The sequence below is a fragment of the Diadema antillarum genome, unplaced genomic scaffold, assembly GCF_040938485.1.
Source record: "Diadema antillarum isolate AM-2024a unplaced genomic scaffold, OU_Dant_1.0 seq00000398_RagTag, whole genome shotgun sequence".
In the NCBI taxonomy this organism is placed as follows: Eukaryota; Metazoa; Echinodermata; class Echinoidea; order Diadematoida; family Diadematidae; genus Diadema; species Diadema antillarum.
The window spans coordinates 970,834-998,770 of NW_027271389.1; the positions used below are offsets into that span (position 1 = coordinate 970,834).

The window sequence follows — 27,937 nt, forward strand, 5'->3', positions numbered from 1 at the left end:
AACAATGGTCAAGGAGGTACTTGGCCGTACTTGTCGTAGGAACTAGACTCCTGCTTAGTCCCTTGCCACTGCTTGCAGTAGTTTTTATCTGTTCCAGTTTTGGGGTTGACTTTGAAGAAGCACAGAGACGATGTTAAAATGTGCTATGCAAAGATGTCTAAAGGCTCGAAGCCGTCGTCCATCCGCGACAGGTCGAACAACTGATTGACTGGTCCTGCATGCACTGGTCGAGGGGAGTAACCTCGGGTGCGGGGAAGCAAGATTCAGCTTCAGACTCAACCTTGGGGCGCTCCTCGTACACAGTGAGCTTTACACTTGTCTTTAGCGTTGGGGCTGGTCGCAGTTAGATTCATTCAGACTTAGGCCTAACACTACAGTTCATGAGTTGAGTTAGACAAGAACTACCGTACCGTAGTCCGAGTTCTGTTATGACTGCTACGGTATTTGTTCAGCACTTCAGGGCATTCCATACATACGATTGTCGATACAATTCACAAACTTACACGGTAGGCGTCCCCTCTTTAAGAGTCTAACGTTGACGTTCAGCAGAGGCTTTAGAATCTAACGACGTTAGTGACCAGTCCAAGTGGCCGATTCTGTCAACTTTTGACCACAGTCGAACTGTGTTCAGCTGTGTGATGGGATAAGTCCGTAAATTTACAGCACGTAAGTTCGTATCTTGACTCGTACCACCGAATGGCAGGTACAAACCAACCGTAAAAAGGATACACGAACAGTCATAAGTTACATGAACTGCAAACATCCATCACAAAGCCAAATTCACACGCCAGTAGAGTGCAGTCAGGCCTACACAAGTTCACAGTCTCCCCGTCCTATTCTGGTTGCATGCAAGGGGCCTGAGCAGAGGAGGCTCATGACCATGACGTCATTTGAAAACAACACATTGGTTCAGAGGTTACAAAAGGTCCTCTACGTTGAATGCAGGGAAGCGCACCGCCGATACGCCAATGCGCTCACTTGGCCGAACTTTTCGTGATGCCTTTTCCAGGTTCAAGGTACAAGGTAGAAATAATCATGATTCTGATACCGGCATGCCAAAAAGTAATCGAATAAAAAAAAAAAGGACAATGATCTACTTCCAGAGATGGCAGCAATAATCATATCTCTTAATCATTATGGACTTGTGGAATATCGGCATTTATGTAATGTGTATCCTAACAAAAACTTATGATAACAAAGTATGGACCTAAACCATCCTTTCCCCCGGCCATCAGAAGTAAAGGGTATAGAGTTCTAAAGCGGCAAAGTGAAAAATAGAATATATTTAATGTTGTAATATACCTAGATACTCCAGTGCCAGAAGTAAACATTTTTGGTGATGAACATTCCTTCGATGTGGCGATTTTTTTGGGTCTATAAAACATAATTATATATATATATATATATATATATATATATATATATATATAGCGTGAGATATATATATATATGGAGTATTATATATATATATATATATATATATATATATATATGAGATTAATGCCATTTTAGGTTTTAATCTCATATATATATATATATATATAATACTCCATATATATATGAAGAGTTTGTTTGCAAAAACCGATAAGTCCATATTTGTCAAATGGAGATATTTGCGATTAAAGGTCAAGAAAAATAAAGAGAATAATAAGAAAAAATTTGCTTCTTTTGACCATAACTTCAAAAATATACCTTTATATGTAGTGACCGATATATCATTTTAAAAGGTATTATTTTGTACTTTAGGACAGAGACCGTACTTCAAAATCTTCAAAAATGGACTTATCGGTTTTTGCAAACAAACTCTTCATATATATATATATATATATATATATATATATATATATATCATGGAATAGTGATTGAAATTCCTGGAACATAAACGGAAGGTCCATATTGTCCACCTATTCAGTCAGTGTCATTTTGAGCCCTTCATGGAGTCATGGACATAACATCACATAAGCGACGATCAGTCGAACGTCCAGCGACGCCGACAAGCTATGTTGACAGTATGTCCCCCCAAAAAAAATTACAATCAAATTTTCGCACTGATAACACCCAATATGATTAAACTGTCTAAATGCTACTTCAGGGTCTTAAAATATAACATCTTAGCTCTATTTTGCAGAAAACCCCATTCAATTTGGTTAAGCGGTCACAGAGAAATGTTCATGTTGTAAAGCATGCCATGAGTCTGATTCTTCCAAGTTTAGTACTTCGATGCTTTTGTGTGTGAATACAATAGACAGAACTTGGAGGGAAAAGATTCTTGACATCCTCTATACAAAATTCCTCTTCTTTTTTTTTTTAACCAAATCGAATGGGGTTTGCTGTAAGATGTGGGCAATGAGTTATAGTTTCATACCCTGAATTTGTATTTGGATTGATTCACTACTTTTAAAGATATCATTGCGGAGGGTTCCAATATAACTTTTTGGGGACATACCGTAGTAGCTCCCGATCTTGGTGGTTCAAGTAGAAATAATTGCTTTCGGCCAGGCGTCAACGGTGTAACTAAAGTGTGTGATTGAACGTTATGGGAAATGAGGTGAGAGGTGAGATCGTTATTCCGATGATTCGTTATTCCGAAACAAATAGATTTCCTGCAGAATGACGTTCGTTAACCCAAAAATGAAATAGGGTTCGTCAATCCGAAATAGGGTTCGTCAATCCGAAATAGGGTTTGTCAATCCGAACATTCGCGGCGTCATTCCGAAAGTTCGTTATATCCGAATTTACAAATGAAATGACGTACGAAGTGCGTATCAAATTGACTACTTAGGCCTAATTGGAACCTTATGTCAGTTTCGGATTAACGAAACTTTTGAATAACGCCCTATTCGGAGAAAAAAAAATGTAATCGGGAAACTGACAACTATTGTGACAAGCACTAAGCCCAGGTAGAGGTATTACAGAAAGACAACGCGTCGGGAAGTAGGTATAGGCCTGTCCCATGCGTCAGGCTCCTCTGATCCTCACGACCCGATTCGAATTTGCACATAGTTTGGGGATGAGTTGACATCAGTGAAGGGATTGATACTGTCATGGAAGGGAACATCGGGAGATTATGGACTCTTTTATATTGCTTCCATGCATGCGTCCATCAATATCTTTATCTTTGCGACGTGCAATACCTGTTCATTTTACAGGACGACAACGTTAACGTTCGGCGGGCACAGGGCTCGGACCCCATATGATAGACCAGTAGGATGACGAAAATGGCGTCAACATAACTAAGGGTGCAGTGGCAGGAGCAATTCAAGAGATTGATGCTAACCCGATAGAGAATCTGTGAGGTGACATCCTGACTCAAAAGAGCCCTCACCAAGGACAGACTGCGACCAACCATCCGAGGGAGGGTTTGATTCATACTGAAAACTTTCATATGTTGGGGATGACAATAGATTTAATGTTAGTTCACTCTTCACAAGTGTTCCGGTAAAACGGACTGTGGAAGTTGTGATGGAGCGTCTACAAGAAGACCAAACACTTGATGATAGAACAGGTTTAAGCCCCAATGAAATGGGTCAGCTGTTGAGTATTTGTCTTGAAAACACCTACTTCACTTACAATGGCAATTTATACCAACAAACTCATGGAACACCTATAAGGGATCATCTATCTCCCTAGAAATTGTTTGTAACTTATATCTAGAACATCTGGAAGAAGATATCTTCTCGAATGCTCCCCACCCCCCTAGAATCTGGTGGAGACACGTGGATGACACTTTTGTTATCATTGATCGGGACCATATTGACAAATTCACTAATGACATCAATAGCATAGACCAACACATAAAATTTACTGTTGAGCAAGAAGTTCAAAGGTCACTGAATTTCTTGGACACAAAGGTCTTTGTAAACCACGACCTTTCAGTATCCATCACTGTGTACAGGAAACCAACCCGCACTGACTCCTATTTGAACTTTGATTCGGATCATCCACTCAACACAAAGGAGGGAGTTGCTAGATCATTATACTTGAGAGCTCGAAATGTAACCTCTGACAATGATGCACATACAGAGTGAATTCCACCATATTGACAAGGCCCTTACAGCATGTGGATACCCAGGTTGGATGAGACAAAAAACCAAGGACAAAACTCGGCGATAGCTGAACACGCCTACAATACAGGACATAACATTGAATGGGATGAGGCTCTTATCATTGACTTCGAAAGCAACTGCAGAAAAATAAAGGAATCACTTTGGATCAGAAGGATTAATCCAGCTCTCATAGTCCATGGGCCAAGAGCCGAAAAATGGGTTGTTGGTACCATCCGAGGTGGCAAAACCTTTTTGGTGTCATTTTGTTTGTCGGACATAGATCTGCTTATCAAGCTATGATAGCATTTCCAAATGAGTAGCTTAGTCATAATAAATGAATTTTTAACCAATTTGGGCTCGTTTTTATATCCCTATACTTCTGAATCGAAACTAACCGCTATACAAATACGAGCACTGCCTTCTGCATGTCCACAGGTGTTCTGTTGTAAACGCGGTGCGCTTAGTCTTTATTCAAGGCAGCGAAGGGAATATCCAAAGGGTTATGATGTCCACAGCTGTCACGCGGTGCGCTTAGTCTTTATCTAGAACAATGTACCATTAATCATATCTAAAGTTCATAATAAAAGGGATTATCTATACTGTTTTTATACCACCCTCTCAACAAATACATCAGTTTTAAACAAAAATCACTCTGTTCATTTACAACATTATTAATTATAATGTATTGTAGTGTACCGGTACATTGTTTTTGCATAATCTTTCATTGTTGGATGGAAATAAAGCGACATTGGCGTGGTATTAGCGTTTTCACCGTAGCGTTTTCACCGGAAAATGATAAATAATTGAAAAATACGCTAGAATTCACTAGAAATTGCTTTTTTGTTGTTGTTGTTTTTAGATAAAGGGATATACACTGTATTATAATCTTTGGATATTCCCTTCGCAGCCTTGAATATTAGACTAAGCGCTGTGGACATCATAACCCTTGGATATTCACTTTGCTGCCTTGAATAAAGACTAAGCGCACAACAGAACACCTGTGAACATACAGAAGACAGTGCTCTTCTTTGTATAGCGGTTGGTCTCGATTCAGAAGTACAGTGTTACGAATTTGCCCATGTAATCACTTAACAATGTGGTCTTCATGTTTTATGATCATGTGTATGCGATCACACGTGCACGATCGCGAATGTTTATAAACACCACCAGTTACGTAATCTCCTTTTGAGTCAGTCGTTTTGAACCGCAGCCTTACACACTTCGCCCAGGTTGAGTTTAATGTTATGAATATATTAAGCTGGGCGTGCCTGACGGAATTTTCCATGTATGTAATAATGCTCATGTTAAAATGCATTGGTCGCGTCAGTCGACAATCAGACTCCGGTTAGAGAGGACCGTTATAACTTTCTCAACGTCCCGTCCATGGTCTTGGGAGAAATTGCTCTCCCTGAGACAAGTATCCTGCGGACTGAGTTAAAGTGCTAAACAGCAGGGTAATCCAGGAGATGTCAACCTGCTTCTAGCCCGTTTCCCTTCGACGACGACGGCGTCGATAACTTTTCGTTGACTTGGCCAGGCGAACCACCAGGCGGTCTGGAGCCAACGCCCACCTGTGATTCCTGTGATTGCTACACGGCAACTAGTGGGAGCCACGCCGAGGTCGATCCAGGGCGTCGAGACTGTGTGAGTGGCAACGCGCACCTGGCAGCCAACGCCCTTTTACCCGGCGTAGTCGCGGAGCTGCAAGCTGACCTGAGTGAGATAGCGTCGCCTGCTGATTCGACGACGTCCCCGTGCATCGACGCGCTCTCCACGTGATATGATAGCGTCTGGCGTCGCCTCCCCGTCACGTCGCAGATGAGTTGGGCCCCGACGTTGGTTCTGTTAGGGTAAAACCCTGGCCAGGTATTACATAATCTGTCTCTGAGTTATCTTTTGTTGAAACGATCCGATCTAACATTCAATTGTTATGGTTAATTTCGCTGTAATGTTTTGAACAATTATCATTATTCCGGTTGGAAACTGATTGTTAAGCAAATTCCTAATAAAGCTCCGGAAGATTTGTTCATTTCAATTCACTGTGACCGCCTTGCATTCATTTGTGTGAACTTGACCGTAACAACAGGGATATAACAACGAGACCAAATTGGTTTAAAATTCATTTACTATGACTAAGCTACTTTGGAAATGCTATCATAGCTTGATAAGCATATCTATGCCCGACAAACAAAATGACACCAAAAAGGTATTGCCACCTCAGATGGTACCAATATCTGGCCTGGCCCATGGACTATCAATAGAGACTCTGGCTATACCCTCTCACCCATATTCTATGGTCCAATGATCAACAAAGACAGGCAACGGCAGCAGGACAACACCTCACTGCGTAAGGCTTGAGAAAGTCCTCAGAAGTAGGACAAAAACTTGCCCACTATTATACAATTGAATGTTGGTAGAAGCTTAAACATTTAAATTTAGGGTTTGATTCGCTCTTACTTATGCCAGGACCTGCTGGGGCAGCTCGTCACCCAAAGACTGCATGTTGATCTCATGGTCGCGGTGCCATGCAAAGTCAGATTTTTGGCCCAAATTAAGTGTGTATCATCGTCCGCTCGATTTCTTTCTTCTTCCTCTTCTTCTTCTTCTCCTCCTCCTCTTCATCCTCCTCCTCCTCCTCCTCCTCCTTCTTCTTCTTCTTCTTCTTCTTCTTCTTCTTCTTCTTTTCAAAGGGTTTTGCCATATTTCAAGGGTCGGCAAATATTATTGTATTGCATCCTTGAGAATTTTGAGATATTCGAAATGGCTGCTGAAATGTTATCTGAAATTCCTTTATTCCTTATGGTAAAAGTTGAGGAAAGAAAAAGTATAGTGGAATTTTAGATATTAGCGTCATTTTGGCGGCCATTTTGGTGGCCAGTTCATCCGTCATCTTTAATATCTCAAAACGTCTATTGATGAAAGACCTGCACCGGTATCATCAAATAGGATCACTAATAAAAATATTATTTACTTTCACCGTTTACATGGAATACTACGGGAATTTTCGATTTGGCGGTGGTCATTTTGGCGGCCATTAATATCTCAAAACCCTCAAGAGTTGCATCATCCAGATTCGAATTCAGCACCCTCGAAATAGGGTAGAATCAGATTGTAAAAACGTTGCTTAGTGCGGATGGTAATACACTGTACATGTACAAGGTTCAGCCCTGTTGGAGCGCACGCATACAGACTGCATGTATAGTGACTTTGCCAAAAGGAGTATCCCACAATTAATTTGATAAACTTAACATGGTAAAATGACTTTTTTCATTGACATGTTTATGAAATGTTCCTGATAATAAGGCGTTTTATAAAGCAATACTTATTTTCAAGTCATAAACATGCAGCCTCCATGTGTATAATGCATGTGTCTACATCTAGATGTTGCAATTACCGGAGAATTATATATATATATGTATATATATTATATCTATATCTATATATATATATATATATATATATATATATAATATATATTATATGTGTGTGTGTCTGTGTGTGTGTCTGTGTCTGTGTGTGTGTGTTGTGTGCGTGTGTTTCTGTGTCTGTGTGTCTGTGCGTGTGGGGGGATGCTCGTGGGAGTGTGACATAGTACATCATTTTTATTAAAAAAAATATAGTCTTTCTTAAATTATCATGATCAAGTAAATGACGGATAATCAAATGAAGTGAACATAATAATTTTGCCGAAAATGATGTAGAAACAAACCGACTAAAGCCATCTCTTCTCACCTATAAGTAACGGTACCCAAATAAGATTGTAAACCGTACGTATAACAGTTTTTCCAACATATAGGCACCAGTCCTGATATCCCTTCCTCTATTCCTGTAACATAGATCCAAACACTCACACACGGTTTCCACCTCGAGTCCATAGGCCCTATACACGTAACATCGTGCATCTTCCCGATATACCATTCACAAATTTACTTTTTCATTAATACAATAATATTCTTTATCAAATTTCAATAACATAAGATAACATAAGTCATAACATTCATCTTGATTGTATCAGATCTTTCTCATAAATAGGCCTATACAGCAAAATACAATTATAAAATCTGAAGAAAGAAAACATATGCAACAGAGTATCATTAATAAGATACAAATTAAACCAATTCCTCTCCGTATCTTATGATCACAAATATATATTATTCTAAACATTTTATATTAATTCATTCGTACCTTTCATTCGTAATACAGTATATAAACGACATAATATCGTGGCGCTAAACTGTGGATGGAACAGTCTTCATTGTCGTAAAACAAAATGCGTTTTCTATTCAATTCAATTTTATTTCCATTTCCATTGAATAAACAGAAAAAATATATACAATACATTTACAGAACAAATTTATAACAATTTCAAAGAAAACGTACAAGTGGTCACGAGTAACAACAAAATTTCGTTTCTAAGGTATATACCTAATACAAAGATTAGAATGGAAATGGAGGGTCCCACTTAAAAAGCAAAGCTTGTAGGGTATTTTCTATTTTCCGAAGTGAAAGTTTAAAGAAAGAAGTGAAGTAAATTCAATTAGATTCAAACCATAAACACTGGCAAAAGTTATGAAAAAGGGGTTAATTGAAATGAATATGTCTTTGACCTTTACAACAAATAATGATATGGGGCATAAAAGAAAATCTGTATTTCGTAAGTTTGAAATAACACTATAGCTTGGGTTAATGCGCTAAACATTGACGTTTTCACCAATGGAATTTCATTTATTTCTTCGATGATTGTTCTTTTCTTTTGTTCTGGTAGGGATATATTACTGTTGTTTGATTAAAAAAAAACCCAACATAACAATACACCAACACCTCAAGGGTGGCTTCAAACCGTAATGTCGGGAATACAGATTGTGTGATAAAAAGCTTTAATGAAACAAATAAAACGGAATTTGAAGGAATTAACTTTGTCTGCACTCTAGAGGGCGCGATTCAAATGTTTCACTCTTGCTTTTTCGCGTGCTTGAATCTATTATATAGATATCAATGATAGAGGTGGCTTGAATATTGCCACATACACACCGATCATTGATTGGCAATAAATTCATTAGGAATGAACCTTCCAGAATGTTAGGAATGAACCTTCCAGAGCCCCATCACTTTGTCATACCAAATTGTATAAGATGCTGCATAGATTGATCTATAAGTAGACTAAAATGTGAACAGCAAACATACAAATCCCCAAATCCCCCAACCAAATCCCCACTAACAATTTTCACAAACATTTATTATTCCATTAAGAATAGGGGCCTAAAACATTACGTTCGATTAAGAAAAGAATCAATATCTCATCTAAATCATTCTGGTTTCGACGGTTCCATAACATTTAATTGCTCCTTCGACACTAACCTTAACCTAATCTTCACAACAAACTGAAAATAAAGGCCTTGTAACAATTTAATCCTAACCCCAACATTAATTCCCTAGAAAATAAGACCGCAGCAATATTGTCGCCAGAGCAAATGTAACCGGTTGCGACTAATAATCAGTGTCATTAAAAATACTATGAAAATTTAACTGTCTCATAACCATCTCATCCTGTGATTTGCGTTTAAATTTGATGACTCGTCTGCCGTAGGTTTCATCAGAGCCACTAAACATAGGGTGGGACTGAGTATTAGATAGGCAATTAATCCTTGTGTTCATATCATCTAGGCCGTCTAGTAGTTAACTCACCTACTGTAGTGTATGGCTTTTAGGCCTACTCTCTACTATAACGTTTTTACAAAAAATGACCAAAAAAAAAGTCAACAAAAACATGCAAAGAAAGGAAAAAGCCACAAAACACACTCATTACACACCCTTAAACACATTAGATTGGTACAACGCTTAATTACGCTGACGTTACAACATAACAACAATTGTTTTTAAAAAAACCCCGAAAATATCGGAAAGCAAAGAAAACAGAGCGATGAATAAAGCTGAAACAGGGAGGAATAAAATAAAAAAGGAGTATGAATAACAGACTATCATCCCAACGTAGTGATGGATACAGAACGCCTCGTCTTCAAGTGTAGTCGTTGTCATAGGCATTCTGGACCGACAGGTTGCTTCTGAGAAGATTATCTGCGTTTCTGCTGCCCCTCTTTTCAATCAAAACTTTATGAAAACATATAGATTATAAATTTTATAAATTTTTTTGCATGCAATCTTTTTTTTAAAAAGAGGTTAAAGGATGATCATAGATACATTTATAGGCCCTATAAGAATTTTAAGTTGCTGACTTTTTAAAATATTGTCTGCATCATATCGGATGAGACTACGTTGGTACTTTAGTATGGCGAGTACACGGCCGTGTAGGATCTTTGCGAACACCTGAAATTCTTGTACAATATTGTAAACTTTGTGTGACAGTGCTTTGCTATGTCTCTTTAGAGTTTCCATGCGACCACCCCTTGGATGCACTGGTCCCGAAAATTGGATCTGCAGAAGTATACTGGCTACTGACCAACAGTGATTTTGGCTCCTTTTGTTGTGCTGACTATGAAAAATCAGCGCTACTCACTCACGACACTTGAGCCTGCGCCTGAGACTTCGAGATCTGTGTGGTACTGTAGCTGGCTGGGTGACTGATCGGATGGAGCTGTACCCCGGGCTGTACCCGCTGTGCTGTGGTATGTGGTGGTACGGTGGCTCAGTGTTGAGAGAGCAATTCAAGCTGTTTTTTAGTGTCAGTGACAGAGAGACAGACTGTCATTTGTAGACTCGAGCATGTTAAAAAAAAAAGCCTCAGTCAGTCAGTCTACATGTAAAATAAATTGTAGATTACTAGAGGCAGTAGAGCTGTAGTCCAGGGAGCGAGAGACCAGAGGAGGTGACCTCACCTTTATCTTTAGTTAGAGAGTTGTAAAGTTAATCGACGAATAGAAGTCTATTCTATTATTCAATGTCAAATGAGCATACCTAAACAGCTTCCTAGCTTCCTCCCAAACACTATTAAGGACTGGAATTATTTAACCCCAGAAATTAAAAAGGCAAATTCTTCATCGGCCTTTAAAAACCAACTGAAAAGCATTTTCAACTCATTCAAGTAAAAGTCTGAAACAATACGCCGCGCAGCAGCCGCAACCAACTCTGGACGCTAGTGCTGTCATCGGCGATGTTCGGATTCCGATTCGGAGATTCAGAGATTCAGAGCATTTTTGGGTGCTAATAAATCATTGTCTTGTCCAGAGTAGCAACCGTCAATCACTGCACAGCCTGCGGCTCGTTGGCATGGTCAGCTATTAGTATTAGTGTAGCCTGACCAGACCGCTGTTCAGCGGCTGTGTGTAGTTACTATCAGTGCAGCATGCAGGGAGGTGGTGCACAGTGGTGGGAACGTTCCCACCTCCTTGGTCAGTGCCAGTGCTGGGCTACTGTCTGACAGTGAATGCTGCTATTCTATTCTCGTTAATGAGACCCAGGTGATACTGTATCAATTCGAGATTCATTCATATTTGATGGTATATGGAAATTAAAAGTGGTAGAAAGGTATGGTGAGTAAGATACAAAACACTGTGGCAGTGTGGGTCCAGTTGTTGAGCATCAAGCTTTGATGAGAAGCATCATACCATAGAATGAGAAGTGGATAAGTAGAAGTAAAGACAATTCTAGTATAGTAGAATAAATGGTCTACATACTGAGAAATACTTTCGAGCAGGTGTTGATTAGTATTTACAGCAGGGTCAACTGGACAAGACTTGTCCAACAAGAGGTGGTCTTGCCCATCAAAATCACAATTGCAAAGTATGTAGGCCTATTTTTGTTCCACATCTAGGACTAGGTTTCTTAATTTCTAGGTTTTGTGAGGTTTGACATCGTTTGTAGAGCAATGAATTTTTTTCATTTTGATTGCCAATTTGGTTTCAAAAGTGGTTCAACTGTTCATGGTTAGTGAGCAGTTGGCAGTCAACTTCAGAAACTACACACACTGCAGTATCGGTCGCCACCTTTTCAGGTTTTACTGAAGATGATAGTGTTATGTCCAGACACATATCAGTACTCTGCCCTGTGCTCGCTTATTATCTCACATCTGGATGTAGCCCAAATGTTCAGTGGCAACCATAAAAGAGCATGTGGATCCACATCCCTATTAAAACCACATTTGGCATTCATAGAGTCTGTTTTTGGTTTGTTTGTTTTATTTCTCTCTCTCCCAATACTACTCAACAAAAGTCTGTGACAACATTTATGTTTGTTTTGATAGCTTGATGGCAAACTAGATGGGGGTTAGGAAGAGGGAGGGGGAGGTAGGGTATGATAAACATAGACCTGTATGTTGTATACCTAGCAGGTGAAGAAGTGCATTGTATTCATACTTGTGTACAGCATGTGTCCAGTCTGCATCTTTACAGCAGACATTGTTTTTGGTCTCTTGTAGTGAATTTCCCACCCTGTAGTGGTAATTGCCGATACTGTCCCACATGCTAGAATTTTGGGATCTATTTCTGAAGCAATTATGCATTTGGGTCAATTACATGTAGACTCAGCTTATCACAGATTAACCTGTTGAGGACGGACTGATTTTGCTACAACACACATATCCCATTGACCCCTGCCTGAGTATACTCGGGACTTTTCCTCAATTTAAGGTAGAAACTTTGCAATTTCATTGCTTGTTGTTGCTGTCCTCTTGTTTAGTTTTGTTTTCTAAATCCGCAGAACCCCCATCATGAAGTAACAGCTCTACAATGCATCGATAGATAGAGAGAAATTGGTCACTGTGCGGCAGGATGGATACAGACTACTACAGCCTATCACGCAGACAGACTGTCGATGAGCAGTTGCAGAACCGGACGAGAGCCCTCGAGGCGCTAAAAGCCACCAATCCAGACCTCGGCGGTGCTCGTAGGCCATCTCCCTTTGCTGACAATGTGCACTCAAGAAAAGAACAGGGAAGCCCACCACGAAAATGGATGGGTAAGTCTACCCTTACGTGCTGTGCCCTTGAATCCTTACACACAATGAATTTGTTGCAAAGATTCTGTTCCATTTAAAGGGACTGTACAGTACTGGTTGAGGTGGGGATTCAGGTTTTTAACATTCCTAAGGGAGATATTCTAAATGACAAACCACTTTATGAGATGTCAAAGAGCAAACAATTCTAAGTGGTATCAAAAGTTTATTTGATGAAAATTGGTTTTCAAATGGCTGAGGTATAAAAAAAAGGGGACAATAATAAAAGGCGACAGGCCACCTTTTATTAGGATCTCTTTGTTTCTTTGTTTCACCTTATTTTTGGATATCTCAGCCATTTCAAAACCGATTTTCATCAAATAAACTTTTGATAACTTTTAGAATCGCATGCTCTTTGACATCTCATAGAGTGGTTTCTGAATATCTCACAATACGTTAAAAGCTAAATCCTCACCTCAACCAGAACTTTACACACCCTTTAAAGACATCCTTATGTTACATAAAGGCATATATCCAGACAGACACAGGACAAAATCATCACATACATTTTCCCAGGTATTTCTGGGGGCGACTAGAGTTCTAGATGTTAATTTAGCTGATACAGTGTATTTGCTCGAGTCACAGCATCACACAGGTCATGGACTTTTGCCAATCAGAGTCAGAAAGACCTCAGATGTTGTTTTCATGCCATAGATGCCACCTTTCTGTTTGCCGAGAAAGATTTCTGTTACAAGCATCAGTAACACATAACCAGTATAAAACATTACAGGTCATTTGCACACTTATTGACTTCAGGTTGTGTATTGATCAAATCTTTGTCAGTCGTATACAAGATGACTTTTGAATCAAGTCATTGTACAGATCATGTGAAGTTTCTATGTGCTCATTTTTACATCATGGCTATTGTAAAACCAGAAACATTCACGATATGAAACTTTCATGAATTGAAGGCAAAGGTCTTTTTTGTGGCATGAAACTTTCACTAGTCACCAGCAGCATTCAATGCATTGTATAGACAAACACTCTTGCGTGCATTTTCACTTTTGTGAGTTTTAGCTCCAAGTGAAATTTGCAAAAGTTTCATGCATGCAAAAATTTCTGAATTTACAGGTTAGTTATCATCTGTGCACTTGCAGCCTGATCATGAGGCAGCGGAACTAGCATCCTCAAAAAGTTTTCAAGAAGAAAAAAAAAATTGTATGAAACTTAATATGAATTTGCAGTTGGGTGTGCTCTACTTTTACAGTTGTTTCTATCAGGCCTTCCAAGTATATTCTTCCAAGATCACTGTAGGCCATGCCTCTCAAGTGTAATAAACAAAACTTTTCTTTTTCTTTTAAAGTATGCTGTATTTGTTATTTTCTGTTTATGCAGTGCCCAGGACACCACAGTTAAACAATCAGCAAGATCTGTTGAAACTTCAGCGGCAGCTTGCACAAAGACGGGAGGTAATTAGTTCAGTGTCAAAATGTTCAAGATGCAGTGGCATTTTTATTTAATATTCTACATAGCTTGAATGCAATTGAAACATCATTTCACATCTAGGCATGACAAAACAGTGATTCTACGTTTATTTTATCAAAAGAGTGATCATGCATTTTGACAATAGATCCTCTGTGTAAAATGTTTTCCCAATTTCTTTGAAGACTTCACCTTATTCTCCCCTTTTTTGTAACTTGCAACTTCTAATCTTTTCTGTTTATCACAGCAACAGTATGGTATCAGTCAGTGTTTCTAATGTTATAGCTTACCCACATACTATTTTCTTTTCTTAAGTGCATTGAGACGTTTTATGACATTTTGCATATTATGAATGTGCTGCTTTACTGTCCTTAATATTAGTTTGATGTAAATACAACGTGCCATTGATCATTTTCTTAAGTTAGTGATTTATACTTCACATCAAGGATGTTTATAATTACCCTGGGGTAACTTTCGCATACACAACTTTATATACAACAGGATTCTTTGGAAGGGAAATTTTCAGCCAGATTTTGCACGAATCCAATCTGCTAAAGAAAGCTGTTTTTAAGGAACATATGAAAGCTAGTGAAATATCCTGGGCAGCATTTCATGAAACTTGTCAGTCACTGACAACTGTTTTATAGCTTCTGAAATGCTTGCATCTGATTGGCTGATGAGAGCACACTTGTAAATGAAAATCACAATGACAAAACACTTCATGAAATGCCCTTTGATATCTGTGATCGACATTCTGTGTTTGCAGTCCTATGAGAAGGAGCAAGAATGGACCAAGAAGCAGATAGAGAAACTGGTGAATGAGCGCCTCAAGCTGAGTGAGGAGGAGAAGAAACTGGAGGATGCCAAGAAGAGATGGCAAGTTCCATCTCCACCCCTCGGTGAGTGGCTTGTTTGGCAAATTACGTCTCCACCCCTCAGTGAGTAGATTGGTTGGTTGGTTCAAGAAGTAGAACAGACAGTCTGGCTTGAGGATATATTGGACGATTGTGCAAAAGAGAAATAGATAAATGTAGTAGATGGATAGGTAGATCTCCCACATTTTTTTAAAATACTCGCTCTGTATTCATCAATTTATCTGTCAAACCATCCATTGCAGGGATCAGACTTCAGCCCCCCCCCCCCCCCACACAAACACTGTTGCTCTTAAAAATAAAGAAAAAGAAACAAAATTGTGAAAAAGGTCACAAGACCTAGGACTCCTCAAGAAAGACTTCCACCCAGAGATTCCTTCTTTCAAAGCAGGGGGTACCCTTGAACCCAAATCAGCCCACAGTCCCCCCACCCCCCCCCCCCCCACCACCACCATGCTATTTTTGTGGCTTCTGTACCTATGTGTGTAGATTATCCCTCGGGGGCAAAAACCCTCCCCCCTCCCCCTCCAGCTAATTACTTGACTGGTTAGTGATAAGGTTAGAGTAAAGATCATGGTTAGGATTAGGTTTAGGGTTGGAGTTTGGGTTAGGGTTAGGATCAGGTTCAGAATTAGAATTCGGGTTGGGGTCAGTGGAAGGGTCAAGGGTAATTTCCCAGGGGGTAATTGCCCAGGGGGTAATTGCCCGGGGGGGGGGGGGGGGGGGGGGGGGGGGGGTAATTGCCTGGGGGGTAATTGCCTGGGGGGGTAATTGCCCGGGGGGGGTAATTGCCCGGGGGGTAATTGCCATAGACCCATGATGCACACAAACACACATACACTACTTCCATACCCTGTATATGGATTGATAGATACAAATGTATGTAGATCGATAGAAGGAGGTGTGTGTATGTGTGAGAAAGAGAGAGAGAGTGTGTGTGTGTGTGTGTTTAAGACAGATATAAATAAAGAAGTTTAAAGGGAGAGAGTAAATGTGTGTCAATGAAGAAGTAATATTTGCCAACACAGGGGGATTTTTATTTCCAAGTGCAAAACTTTGTCAATTGGTCACAAATCTCAAAACTTTTCTCAAATAATTCAAACTCTCAGACCCAATCCTGTCATCACCGTCGCAGTCCAGCGATCAGGACGACCTGCCCCACTACCAGAAGATGCAACAGCAAATCGAGGTCAACCTAAGGAAGATGAAGTGAGTATCACGACAATGTCCAAAGAAATCAGTGACTACTACTACTCTTACTGCTACTAGGTGTTTCAAAAAACATTTCCCACTTTTGATCGTCAATAATTCTGAAACTGTTCATCTGATAAAACTGTCATTGATATGAGTAATAGCTGAATAGTGTACAATTTTGTTGGAGGTAATTTGAATGTGAAAGCATAAATCAGTTTCATTAAATCTAAGATTGATTTTGAAGTAAGGTTTCAGATTTTGGTCAAATTTTAACCCTCTGTACAAAAATGAACTTTACACAGAAACCAATGATGTGTATGTGTGTGTGTGCTGACAATGGCCCTGAACAATGGACATGCCTGAACCACCTGTTCACTATACGTACTAGGTGTCAGTCTCGTGCTCCCTGGCACATGAATGCTTAATCAATAATTCATGTTGATTACCCTGGGCACTGCTAGTCTGAATTCATGCACGGTAAAGGGTAAAATGCATGCACATGGAAAAAGTAAGCACATGTTTCCATGTGCTTGCAAACACCACATTTCATTCCAGCTGGCAATCATTTTCAAATTTTGCTTCACATATCAGTAAATTTGGGATATAATTAAGCATAAATGATCTAAAGTTCCTCATTTTTATACAACTGTCTACTAATTAAATAGTCTGACAAATTTTCGCTTTTTCGATAAAAAGCGATCATTTTTTTGTAAAGAGTTCAGCAGCATTTATCATTGGGACGATTTGTTTCACAGTAGATTTGTTTAAGGGTCCATATACACAAGTGTATACTCTAATTGATTTTCTTTGCTTCCTGTCACCATGTTTACGATAGAACAGAAGGTATTCATTGTAATTTCGTTTTTCAGAAGAGGGAGAGCACTGTCGCGACTCAAAGACAGTATCGGCAGGTGTTTGACTTTACACAGATACTGCCAGAGGCTGAATAAAGACTGGTTGTGACAGTGGAATTTCTCATGAATAAATAATGAAGCATTCAAACCCTGGCCATTGTTCAGGACCATTGTCAGGGTGTTAACCACACACTCCCATACACACCCATTGACCCCTGTGCAAAGTGAGATTTTGTACAGAGGGTTGAAAATTGAGCAAAATCTGGAACCTAACTGTGAAATTAATCATGGATTTCATGAAACTGATTAATGCTTTCATATTTAAACTACCTTCAACCAAATTGTACAGTATTCAGCTATCACTCATATCAATGTCAGTGTTATCTGATATACAGTTTATGAATTATTAAAGTTCCTATATGAAGGGAATAAATGTTCGTAAAATTCGTTTGTAGATAAAATATATGTTGGTAATTGACCAATTATGCAAAAAGTTTGGCTCAAATCCCCGCAAGCATCTAGATATCCGCTATTTGCAAGTCCCAAACATCCCCCTCCCTCCCCCTCGAAAACCAGCCACAGTACGGGACTCCAAAAGTTGTGACGTCACGCCAGGGTAGTTAGAGCCACGGGCCCCGGATGCTCTGTAGAAAAGCATTTGGCATCGGGAAAGAATTTCTGTCAATTTTTTTTCAAAGTCTGAAATCTCTGCTATTTATACTTTTGACACCAACTCTTTACTGTTTGTCTACACTTAATAGTATTATCATGAACTGCTTCTTCTCAAACAATTATTTTGTATTACTATGATCTGCAACAAGCCCAAATTTCACACAATTATCACAATTTTCTCCTCATAGTTTTGGTGCGAAAGTAGATCCGGTCGGCCGTCGGTCGGTATGACGTATCACCTCGCAGCTCGTATCGTATGCATTGTACGTACGTACGTGCGGTTCACATTTGTATCATCGTAACTTTTTCATAGCGGTTCGTTTCGAAATTTCGCGTCGATCAATTTTGAGCTTTCACTCCTTCCGAAAATGGCCGAGAACAGTGAGTTAGATCAGAGTGATCTTTTTATGGACTTTGAGGAGTACGTTAGTGAAGAGGAATGAAGCGACAAAAGCAGAGAAGGGGACGAGAATACAGACGAGGACGATGGAAGTTGGGAAGATGTAAGCTGGGGAGAGGACGATGGAGAAGTGGGAGAGCAAGGTGCTGTCGACGTCAATCCAGCCGGGGAAGCAGCGGCAGGGCCACGGGTGCCGCAACCCTATTGTCATGAGCCGCTGCCTTTCGATGGAGATGGAATGGCAAACGACGGGGATGCTCCTCGTCTCGATTTTAGACATATTCATTAAGACATATTTCAAATTTCATGGCGAAATGATGTTTCTATCTTGAGAAATTTAACTTTGAAATCACAGCAATATCACCCCATTTTTTTACGAGCACGCATGAAAATGTGACCCAAATCATGTTTGCAAACAACGCCGAAAACTGCATTCGCGTGTGGATCTCCAGCGATCAGATAATGAGCGTACAGCGGTTAGAAAATACGCGTAACAAGCGCAGAAGCCACTCCCCCTATGTGTTGTCATACCCTGTGTGCGCTGCGTGCGTACGTACGTGCTCGGTATTCAGTTTACATTCGATTCACATGTACCGTATTGAGCGCCCTACAACACGTACGAACCCCGCGTATGTATGCAGGCGCAGCTAGCTAGCAGCAGCTAGGCAGCCCCGCCGGTAAAATTCGGGGAGCCGAGCGGACGAGAGAGCATCGCGATTGCAAGCCAGGGCAGCCGGCATGGCGAGCATGGTTACGTTCGCACTTTGGCTAAGCGGACATGATTGTATTCACAACCGACTTCTCGGCTTTATAGTGCCAGTGACTCGAGCATCGCGAGTGCACTTTCGAAATATAAATGCCATATAAATGAACAACGATAAGATCATAACCAATCCACAAGTAAACTAATAATAGTAGACAGAAATTTAGTCTGGTTGTTTTGCAAGACGTACGTGATTTGTGAGCGTGACTGTATCCGATATGTACAGTACAGGGTGCGTGCTATAATGTGTGATGCGTGTTGTAGGAGCTATCGCAAGCGACACCAGCCCAGTTTCCTGCCTCGATATGCACATCATACACAACACATACACACACACACGTAGTGACACACACACACAGAGGTAGCTCTTTGCTGGCAGCATCTGGCGTCCGCACCGTACCGCGCGCTGGCACGTACAGAGTCGCATCACTCGCGGATTAATCTTTTACGCGGGACGTTATTTTTCCAACCAAAATAAAACTAAAAAAGTCCTCTCAAAATTCTAAATTTTCTGAATATTATGTGATGTATCAAAAAATCGTTCACTAGAACATTTTTTTCTAATAATTCTTAAACAAATTAGAACATAAAATCCATCATAAGAGAGCGATATGACGCAATTTTAAAGCTTTGACAGCACTGCATTTGCGTGGACATAAGAGGGAATACCCTTACGTGACATCATAATCTAGGGGTCTTGACTCAACGGGGAATAAGGCTTCGATATTTTGACGAAATTTGAACGCATATTCCTCAAAAACCAACCTTTTTAGGGGTTTGAAAGATGTGAGATAGGAAAGTATGGTTAATAAGCCTTTCAAAAACACAAACAGTCCAGTTTTGGCGATCGGCTTCTTATGTGAACTTTAAGAATCAAAAGTGGGAAATGTTTTTTGAAACACCTAGTACAAGTGCTACTACTACTACTACTACTACTATTACTGCTATAACTGCCACTACTACTAGTTCTACTACTTAACTGCTAACTACTACTACTACTACTACTACTACTGCTACTACTACTACTACTACTACTACTACTACTATATTACTACTACTACTACTACTACTACTACTACTACTACTACTACTACTACTACTACTACTACTACAAGTGTGACTCCTACTACTACTACTACTACTACAAGTATGACTCCTACTACTACTACTACTACTACAAGTGTGACTCCTACTTCTGCCTCTTAGCAATGATAAAAATGATAATTATGATAATGAAAAAGTAATGATGCAATCGATTACTGTGATAATTATCGTGATGATGAGCAAAAAAAATGTATGCCTTGTTATTGTAGGCACTGGATATACTCGTATGCAAATTCAATGCCACAGTAGCAAACAAACAAACAAACAAACAAACAAAAACATTTAAGATTATCAATCAAGAGCTTCTGTATAATCTGCCAGAATTCTTCACCAAAATCAAACTCTTCTTCACCAATTTAATTCTTCTCACAAGTAACACATTGTCATTTTGTAATGACACATACAATGCATAATCCTCTGAGTGTCTTCATCCACAATCGTTTTCTGTACTTTCTTGTCAATCAGTGGAGGGTGTTTCATGAAGCTGTTCGTAAAGTTACGATGACTTACAAACGACTGGTGATCAGTTCTTGTGCTGATTTATTGAAATTCTGAAAAGTATAGCACATCAGAACTGATCACCAGTCGTTCGTAAGTCATTCGTAACTTTACGAACAGCTTCATGAAACAGGGCCCGGTAAATTTCCAGTGATGAACGCATTGGGTTAGAGTGACTGAAATTTTAAATGCAATTTGTCATGTCTAGCTTGTATGTTCACCCAATGAGGATGAGTCGCGAGTATACTCGGGCAAGTGTTTATGGGAAATGCGTATTTTAGCAAAATTAGCCCATCCTCAATGTATGAAGCTTGTCTTTGCTCAGTGTGATGGTATGTAAATAGTCAACATTATTGTGTATTTCTGTCTGGCTCACAGTCTCTGCATTTGCCAATTGTATGTTTGCTATATTTCATTTGTTTGTCATGTTTGTTTGTTTTTGTCATTTAAAATGGGTGAAGCGTAAGAATAATGAATATGGGCTTAACGTTGCTCTTTCTATTCCTATCTCAGAGCTGAGTTTCAGAGGGACACTTACAATGAAGACCTTGGCAGACTACAGTCTCTCATAAAATCTTCATATAACACAACTCAGGCCATACAATACTACATGGTAAATATGATGATGATCAAACTGAAATTGGTGATTATGGTGATACTATTGGTAGTAATAATGATAATAGCAGACATGTCATGTATCAAGTCATATCTGTGTGATTGTCACTACAGGGGTTTGAGGAGCAATTTTTACTTGGGATACATTTCCTCTTTGGTTTCTTCCTCTATTAAACTCAATGATCATGAAATGCCAGGGTTATCACTGATTGTGTTGTCCAAATGTTTTCAGACTTTAAACACATTCTGGCTGTAGAGGTATAACCTTACAAAACACAAGTAAAACATTATTGATTTCCATAATCCCCCCTGTCTGTCATGATGTCAAAGTGTTTTGTTTTGTTTTGTTTTTAACAGTCACATTAGCGACAGTTCTATCTCCCCATGGAACTAAAAAAAAAAAGAGACTAACGTGTTGGAATCAAATACTTTTCTCAATAGTGTCATAGGTGCCTTGGCTACAAACTTGTACTCACCCAAAATGTAATTCAGAGGCATTGGATACTGATTCACATTTCACATGCTCAATGTATCACAAAAGCTCATTGGCCCGTTCATAAGGGGGGGGGGGGGTGTGAGCTGTTGCCATGCTGGTGCAGTAGATGGTCTTTGTCTCAACTGCAGGGTATCATTTGCCCAGGGTGTGGAACAACACGTAAGAAAAGTTGTGTTGTTAATATTTTGATTGAGGATGATGGTAGTTGTTGTGTACTGTACTTCTTCATTAAATTGTATTTCATCAAATTGTATAAGATGATTGCTTTTCAGCTAAGTAACCGTGAATCTTTCATTTGCCCTCTGAAATTCATGGTAGGCTATTGTTTACTTATGTAGTAGACATTAACAAAGAGAGGATATCTCAAACTGCATTTTACTGCCTGTAACAAAAGACTACCAATACAAATGAGTAAAGTCATGAAGTGTATGCTTATTGTTGTTTCTGTTTCTGTGTTGTTGTTGTTGTTGTTGCTATTTGACAGTCATTATATCCTCGACATATGTGGACAATTTTCAGGCAAATGTCTTCCTCTCATATATCTTGTTACAGGCAAGAGATATTGTCATGGACATTGTAAACCAAGCAGTGGACCAGTGCCTGGACCGAAGGAAACCAAATAAACAAAGAGACATGGCAAAGTGAGGTTCAATGGCCAAAAATTCCAGTAATCTGGTTTCATTTTCTAAAAAAGCCCACTTCTAATGACTGATCTAGTCAGCGTATCTAATGATTTTCTGACTGGCTATTGGCTCACAAATCTACAACACACAAAAAAATTGCCATCTGCATTAACTGATGTTCTATGTTGTCTCAAAGATCATCTCAATCCACAGACAAAATGCACTCACGCAAGTTCTTGTGCAATAATCTTGATACTACGTTTTCATCTGGTCTTACTGCCTTACATGGTTCATAAATAAAGCTGCAAATTGCAATTGTATCAAGTGCTATGGAAATAAGTTATGCATTTACCCCTTTAGGGACATGCAATCTTGTTAGCTGCAGCCACAAGTGTTACAAAACATGACAAGCTACTCAGTTAAATTGTATGGCAAAAACAAAAAAGTTGTGTTCATATACCATGTACAGGTTATATGAGATTATTTTGATAATAGATTTTGCGTAGAGAAGGAGAGCTGGAAAGAAAAAAAAAGCAGGCAATTTTCAGCAAATTTCAGGGAGGATATGAGGTGTGATCGAGGAATGTCAATCAGCAAATGAATGGGTTGAGAATACTGGTCATAAAATCCTGTAATTTTCAGGAAGTATCGGTTGTGTGAACATTGGCTTACTCCATTATACAGTGTATGTGTGTATCCATTCTTTAGCTTTGTATTATGAAAATATGCTAATGTGTCTGAAGTGAATGCTAGAACCGGCTCTTTTACTTCATTCAAACATGAACATACAGAGTATACATTTGTAGCATGAATTTGTTTGTGTATGATGGTCTTTATTGCACAATCACAGAGACTCCAACTCTCCCGTTTTCGACGGGAGATCTCCCGCCGAAAACCCATTTTTGCAAAATCTCCTGTTCTCCCGCCCTGGCTCTGTGTCTCCCGGTGGAAAGGATTTCTTACTTATTGCTATCGTATGTTGAAAAAGTAAGCCTTAGATAGCAACAGAGAACATCTAGAACCCTAGGAACTTCGCGCTTCGCACACATCAACTTGGAGTCTCCCGTTTGCTTGGGGTTTCGGGCAGGAGAATCTCCAGATCAGAAGGTGCTTGGGGTTGGAGTCTCTGCAGTCACATGGCAGATTCTTCTTGTCTTCTTTCTAAATATTGTGCATATTGCATCAAGAATAATAGTTGCTCAATTAACCCATTGAAGATGAGTCCCAAGTATAGTCAGGAAGGTGTCTATGGGAAGTGCTTGTTGTAGCAACATCATCCCATCCTCAACAGGTTAATGTTGGTTTCTGTTCTCTGTCCCAAGGTTACTCTTGATTGCAGCTGAGAAGGAGTATGATGCTGCCCAGGATGTACAGAGCAAGGAACGAGCCATTCAACTCATCTCAGAAGAGATTTTCCTTCAGGTAGGCTCACCCACAGACTAGAACCCTGTTTCATGAAGCTGTTCGCAGAGTTACGCATGACTTTACGAATGACTGAAATATGAAGTGCCAATATGTGTGCCCATTATTTATTTCCCTTACATTTTTAATAAAGTATGACTGCATGTCAATATTTCATCTGCATTGGGCAAAATACGACAGACAAAAAATACATTTTCATTATCATCTGCAAATTTCAACTCTAGCTATGTAAATTAACAATGATAAGGAAACTGACTTGGCTTGCCACATTTAAGTCGTTCGTAAAGTAGTGCATAACTTTACGAACAGCTTTATGAAACAGGGCCCTGGACAACGAGAAAACTCTGAACAGTTTTTATTTGTGACCCAATGTCATGTCCAAAAAGTCACCAGACATCGATTTTTTAGTTTAAGGCAGTGTGTGAATGACTAGACTCTGAGCTTTAAAATGTTGCATAACTCAATCAAAGTGGACTTTCCTTACCTGTCTAAATAATGGAAGAAAGCACACACTCTGGAAAAGTGTTTACTGAGAAAAGAGGCTTTGAAGTTTAGGATCTATTGAAGAGCTTAATCTCACCATGCTGTGCCCTGTGCAAGGACTGGGACAAAGGACAGGATGTAAGTCTCCTTAGCAACCACAATGAAAAGATTATCAGATTACGCTGAAATTTTGCACACCCATCAGCACATTCTATTCATGACTGATACTAACTTTCAAAGTAGGAGTAGTATCATTATTTGAAAAGTTATTAGAGGTGAAAGTTTGCAGAGGGTTTTTATGAAAAGGGGCCTATTAGACATACCCAATCACTATTCTACGAAAAAGTGCACTAGGAAAACTGCACAAAAAAGCAACTTCCTATTTGTTTTATAATCCCAAACTTCAGAAATTGTAGGAGAAGAATTTCATAAAATGTAAAAGAATAAAACTCGACTAAGTTGATTCCACTAACCTAACCTGAATCCTCACAAATAATCCTTTCATGCAATATTTTGTTGGTTTGCAATATATGGTGATCTCATATGTAGCTATACAAACTGTAGTTGGTTCAGACAAGTCTGGTTCTTTTCGTGTAAGTAAGTAGGTGTCCTCAGCAGAGGGATGGTTTTGTACTTGCATCTGTTTCTTTGTATGTGCACAAAGGGTATTGTTTGGTGATCTGTAAACTCAACTTGAAGCTGGGTTGTTGATGATCTGGCACATCCTTCAAATGTTTCAAATGAAAGAAGAAGATGAAAAAAAGAAAGAAAGAAAAGAAACTAAGATTGTTCAATTGTATGGCTGGTAATCCAAAGATATCAGTAGATATTCATCATATATATGTTATATATGTCAGACCTGTCAGCTAGTATGTTTTTGCCATAGTTTATACACATTTTTTCTTTTGAATTTTTCCCCAAACATGAAAATATGGTGCTGAAACCAAAATATGGTTTTTCTGGAAGTGTGTTTAGTATACTTTAAATGTGACAATTTCTTATTTTTAACCAAATACACCTCTTGTTTTTAGAATATACTTTATGTGTGCATCAGAAGGTTGTCTCGTCTGCAGAGCTTGGCAGCCCTGCATAATTTTTCTTAAAGTCAATTGAAGTTTTGCTCATTTTCAGGTGACGAGCAAGATGACGGTTGAGGCGATGCAAGAGTGGCTGGGGATCGAAGAGTACATCAGAACTCTCACTCAACATCTTGTCATCAATTCAGCAGAGGTAAGCCTCACTCAGTGAGATGAATATCTGAATGATATTTATCCAGACACTTGATAGTGCTTGCAGAACGCTATTTGCTTATCGTCCAATTGTGTATTTATACACACTGTAAAAGCCAAATATTTTGTGGTGGTTTTATTTTTGCAAAACTAGACAAGTTGACTTATATTTGCAAACTTAGAAATTCATTTAAATATTTCGACCTGTCGCACATCATGCATTGTATAATTATGGTATCATGGTGAAAACTTGAGTCTTGAAAACTTGTGAAGTGCCTAACCAACTGAGACAAAAGAGAGGTCATTTTGGAAAATGTGCTCATTTTAAAGAGATTTAAGATATTGCAGCAATACTACATGACGTTGGCCCATTCCTGTATCTTTTTCAATTCATTATGACTCATTTGAAACTTCTGTAGCACTGCAGGACATCTCATCATTGCAGACATTATGCCGTAGACGGTTGTATATACTGAAATGCAAGTTGTGAATGTCTGTCTCAAATATATGATCTCCTGTTTGACCTTTCTCAATCGTCCGACACGCACACAGGCTGTGGCCACAAACAACAAGTTGGGCCGTGCGGACGATGACCCTGCCTATGACCTCATCACGGCCTCTTACTTCCATATGTGCAAGGAAAGACGGAAGAAAAGGTGTGGAGTGCAGTAGAGTTTGCGTTATGCCTTACATTTATTTTGAAATTTATAAATCAAATATAAACACTTTTTACTGGAAGATTACAAACATTGTTAATTCAAGGCATATTTTTGTTGTTGTTTTCTGTGTTGTTATCGTCCATATCTCTGTAGTTTTCTTTTGTAATGATTACATTGTTTTGATTTGTTCTGTTTTGTCATCTTAACTGACATTTTTTTTTTCTTAAATCTGTCAAAGGTATGTATGTTGCAGTAAAATGGGTCAGCTACTCACAAGGGCTTTTTCCTTTCTTGCTGCTTCCCCCACCAATGGCATTGTCTTTGTATGTAGTCATACCGCCACATTATTTCTAATTGTATGTCCTATGTCTTATGAATTTTTCTCTTTTGTATCTTATTTTGTACATTTATGTTTTTATTGTTTGCTCTGTATATTTTTAATGCTTGGTGCAAAATAAACTAAACTGAAACTGAAAGGAGCATTGCTCAAAATGTGAAATGTCTGATAATGCCCAGTCCTCCTCTGTTTTATATATTATAATGTGGTTTTGTTTCTTTGAAGCATTGCCACCACTTAAAAGTATACTGTCAGCATGTGGTGTTTTTTTTCACCTGATTGCCACTTTTCTGAAAAATGAAACAAACAAGCAAAAATGTTTTGTCAGTGCTCAGCTAATTCAAATGATTGTGAGATTGCTGTAAAATGCCCCTATGCACTTTGATTATTTTTGTTTTTGTGTTTGTGTATGCTTGTCTGCCCTCATGAGATCTTGACCTGTAGATCCTGTATACACATTGCGGCATAATCATATAGCTTTCAACCAGTAGGTTTGAGATTTAACATCACTTGCATTTCAACACTTAAAGCGTTATCGTTCGCCAATTATTTTTCATGGTACATCAGATCTGATGTGTGGAAGCACACGCAAACTACCCACTTCGTTGATCCAGACAGCAATGACATTTTGTGAGTATAGCTGCCAATTGTTTGCCTATTTCTGAAGGGGAGTTTGTAGAAGGAAAATGGAGCTTGAACATATTATAAGTCATTTCACTTTTGATGGTTATGATTGGTTTCAACAGTTTGGCTGAGATATCCAAAAACAAAGTAAAACAAATCAATCCTAACTAAAGGTGGGTCCCACCTTTCATCAGGATCACTTTGTTTTGGATCTCAGCCAGTTTTGATGAAACCAATTTTCATCAAATAAACTTTGAATTCCTCTTAGAATTAAATGCCCTTTCATATTTCATGGAAATTTTTCATTATCTCAAAATGTCATCATCAAAAAACGTTGGAATCCTGAAGCAACATCTCAACTGAAACTGTGCCATCCCTTTAAGAAAAATTAAGTGAAGAAGAAAAGCAACATTTTCTTTGCAAGCGAAACTGATGGATGATTCATCCTATCTCCACACTCAATATTGCACGAAACCAAAGGGCGGGTGTGGCCTCGGACACGGACATCACCAAGCTGGACATGTCCAAGTTGATACCAGTTCACCTGCTGTCGAGGGCAAAGTTCACCCCCTCCCAGAAGCTCTACATCAGCAGGGAGAAGCAGCTGTGGCAGGTGGGTTGCAATTTTGTTCGCTGATCGACACTCATCATGGAGTGTTTCTTAGCTGATTGGCAGGC

General features: G+C 39.1%; 1 protein-coding gene across 1 annotated transcript in view; it reads left to right on the forward strand.

The window, feature by feature from the left end:
* Positions 1-10,626: 10,626 nt before the first annotated feature.
* Positions 10,627-27,937, forward strand: part of LOC139732062 (uncharacterized) — a 35,517-nt gene continuing 18,206 nt past the window's right edge. Inside the window, exons 1-12 of the mRNA XM_071642937.1 lie at positions 10,627-10,669; positions 12,699-12,956; positions 14,328-14,401; positions 15,181-15,313; positions 16,396-16,495; positions 21,285-21,384; positions 22,435-22,523; positions 23,828-23,927; positions 25,542-25,640; positions 26,192-26,295; positions 27,203-27,265; positions 27,740-27,872. Coding sequence (XP_071499038.1) covers positions 12,770-12,956; positions 14,328-14,401; positions 15,181-15,313; positions 16,396-16,495; positions 21,285-21,384; positions 22,435-22,523; positions 23,828-23,927; positions 25,542-25,640; positions 26,192-26,295; positions 27,203-27,265; positions 27,740-27,872 — 1,182 coding nt within the window. The 5' untranslated portion in view covers positions 10,627-10,669; positions 12,699-12,769. The remainder of the gene's footprint in view (positions 10,670-12,698; positions 12,957-14,327; positions 14,402-15,180; positions 15,314-16,395; positions 16,496-21,284; positions 21,385-22,434; positions 22,524-23,827; positions 23,928-25,541; positions 25,641-26,191; positions 26,296-27,202; positions 27,266-27,739; positions 27,873-27,937) is intronic.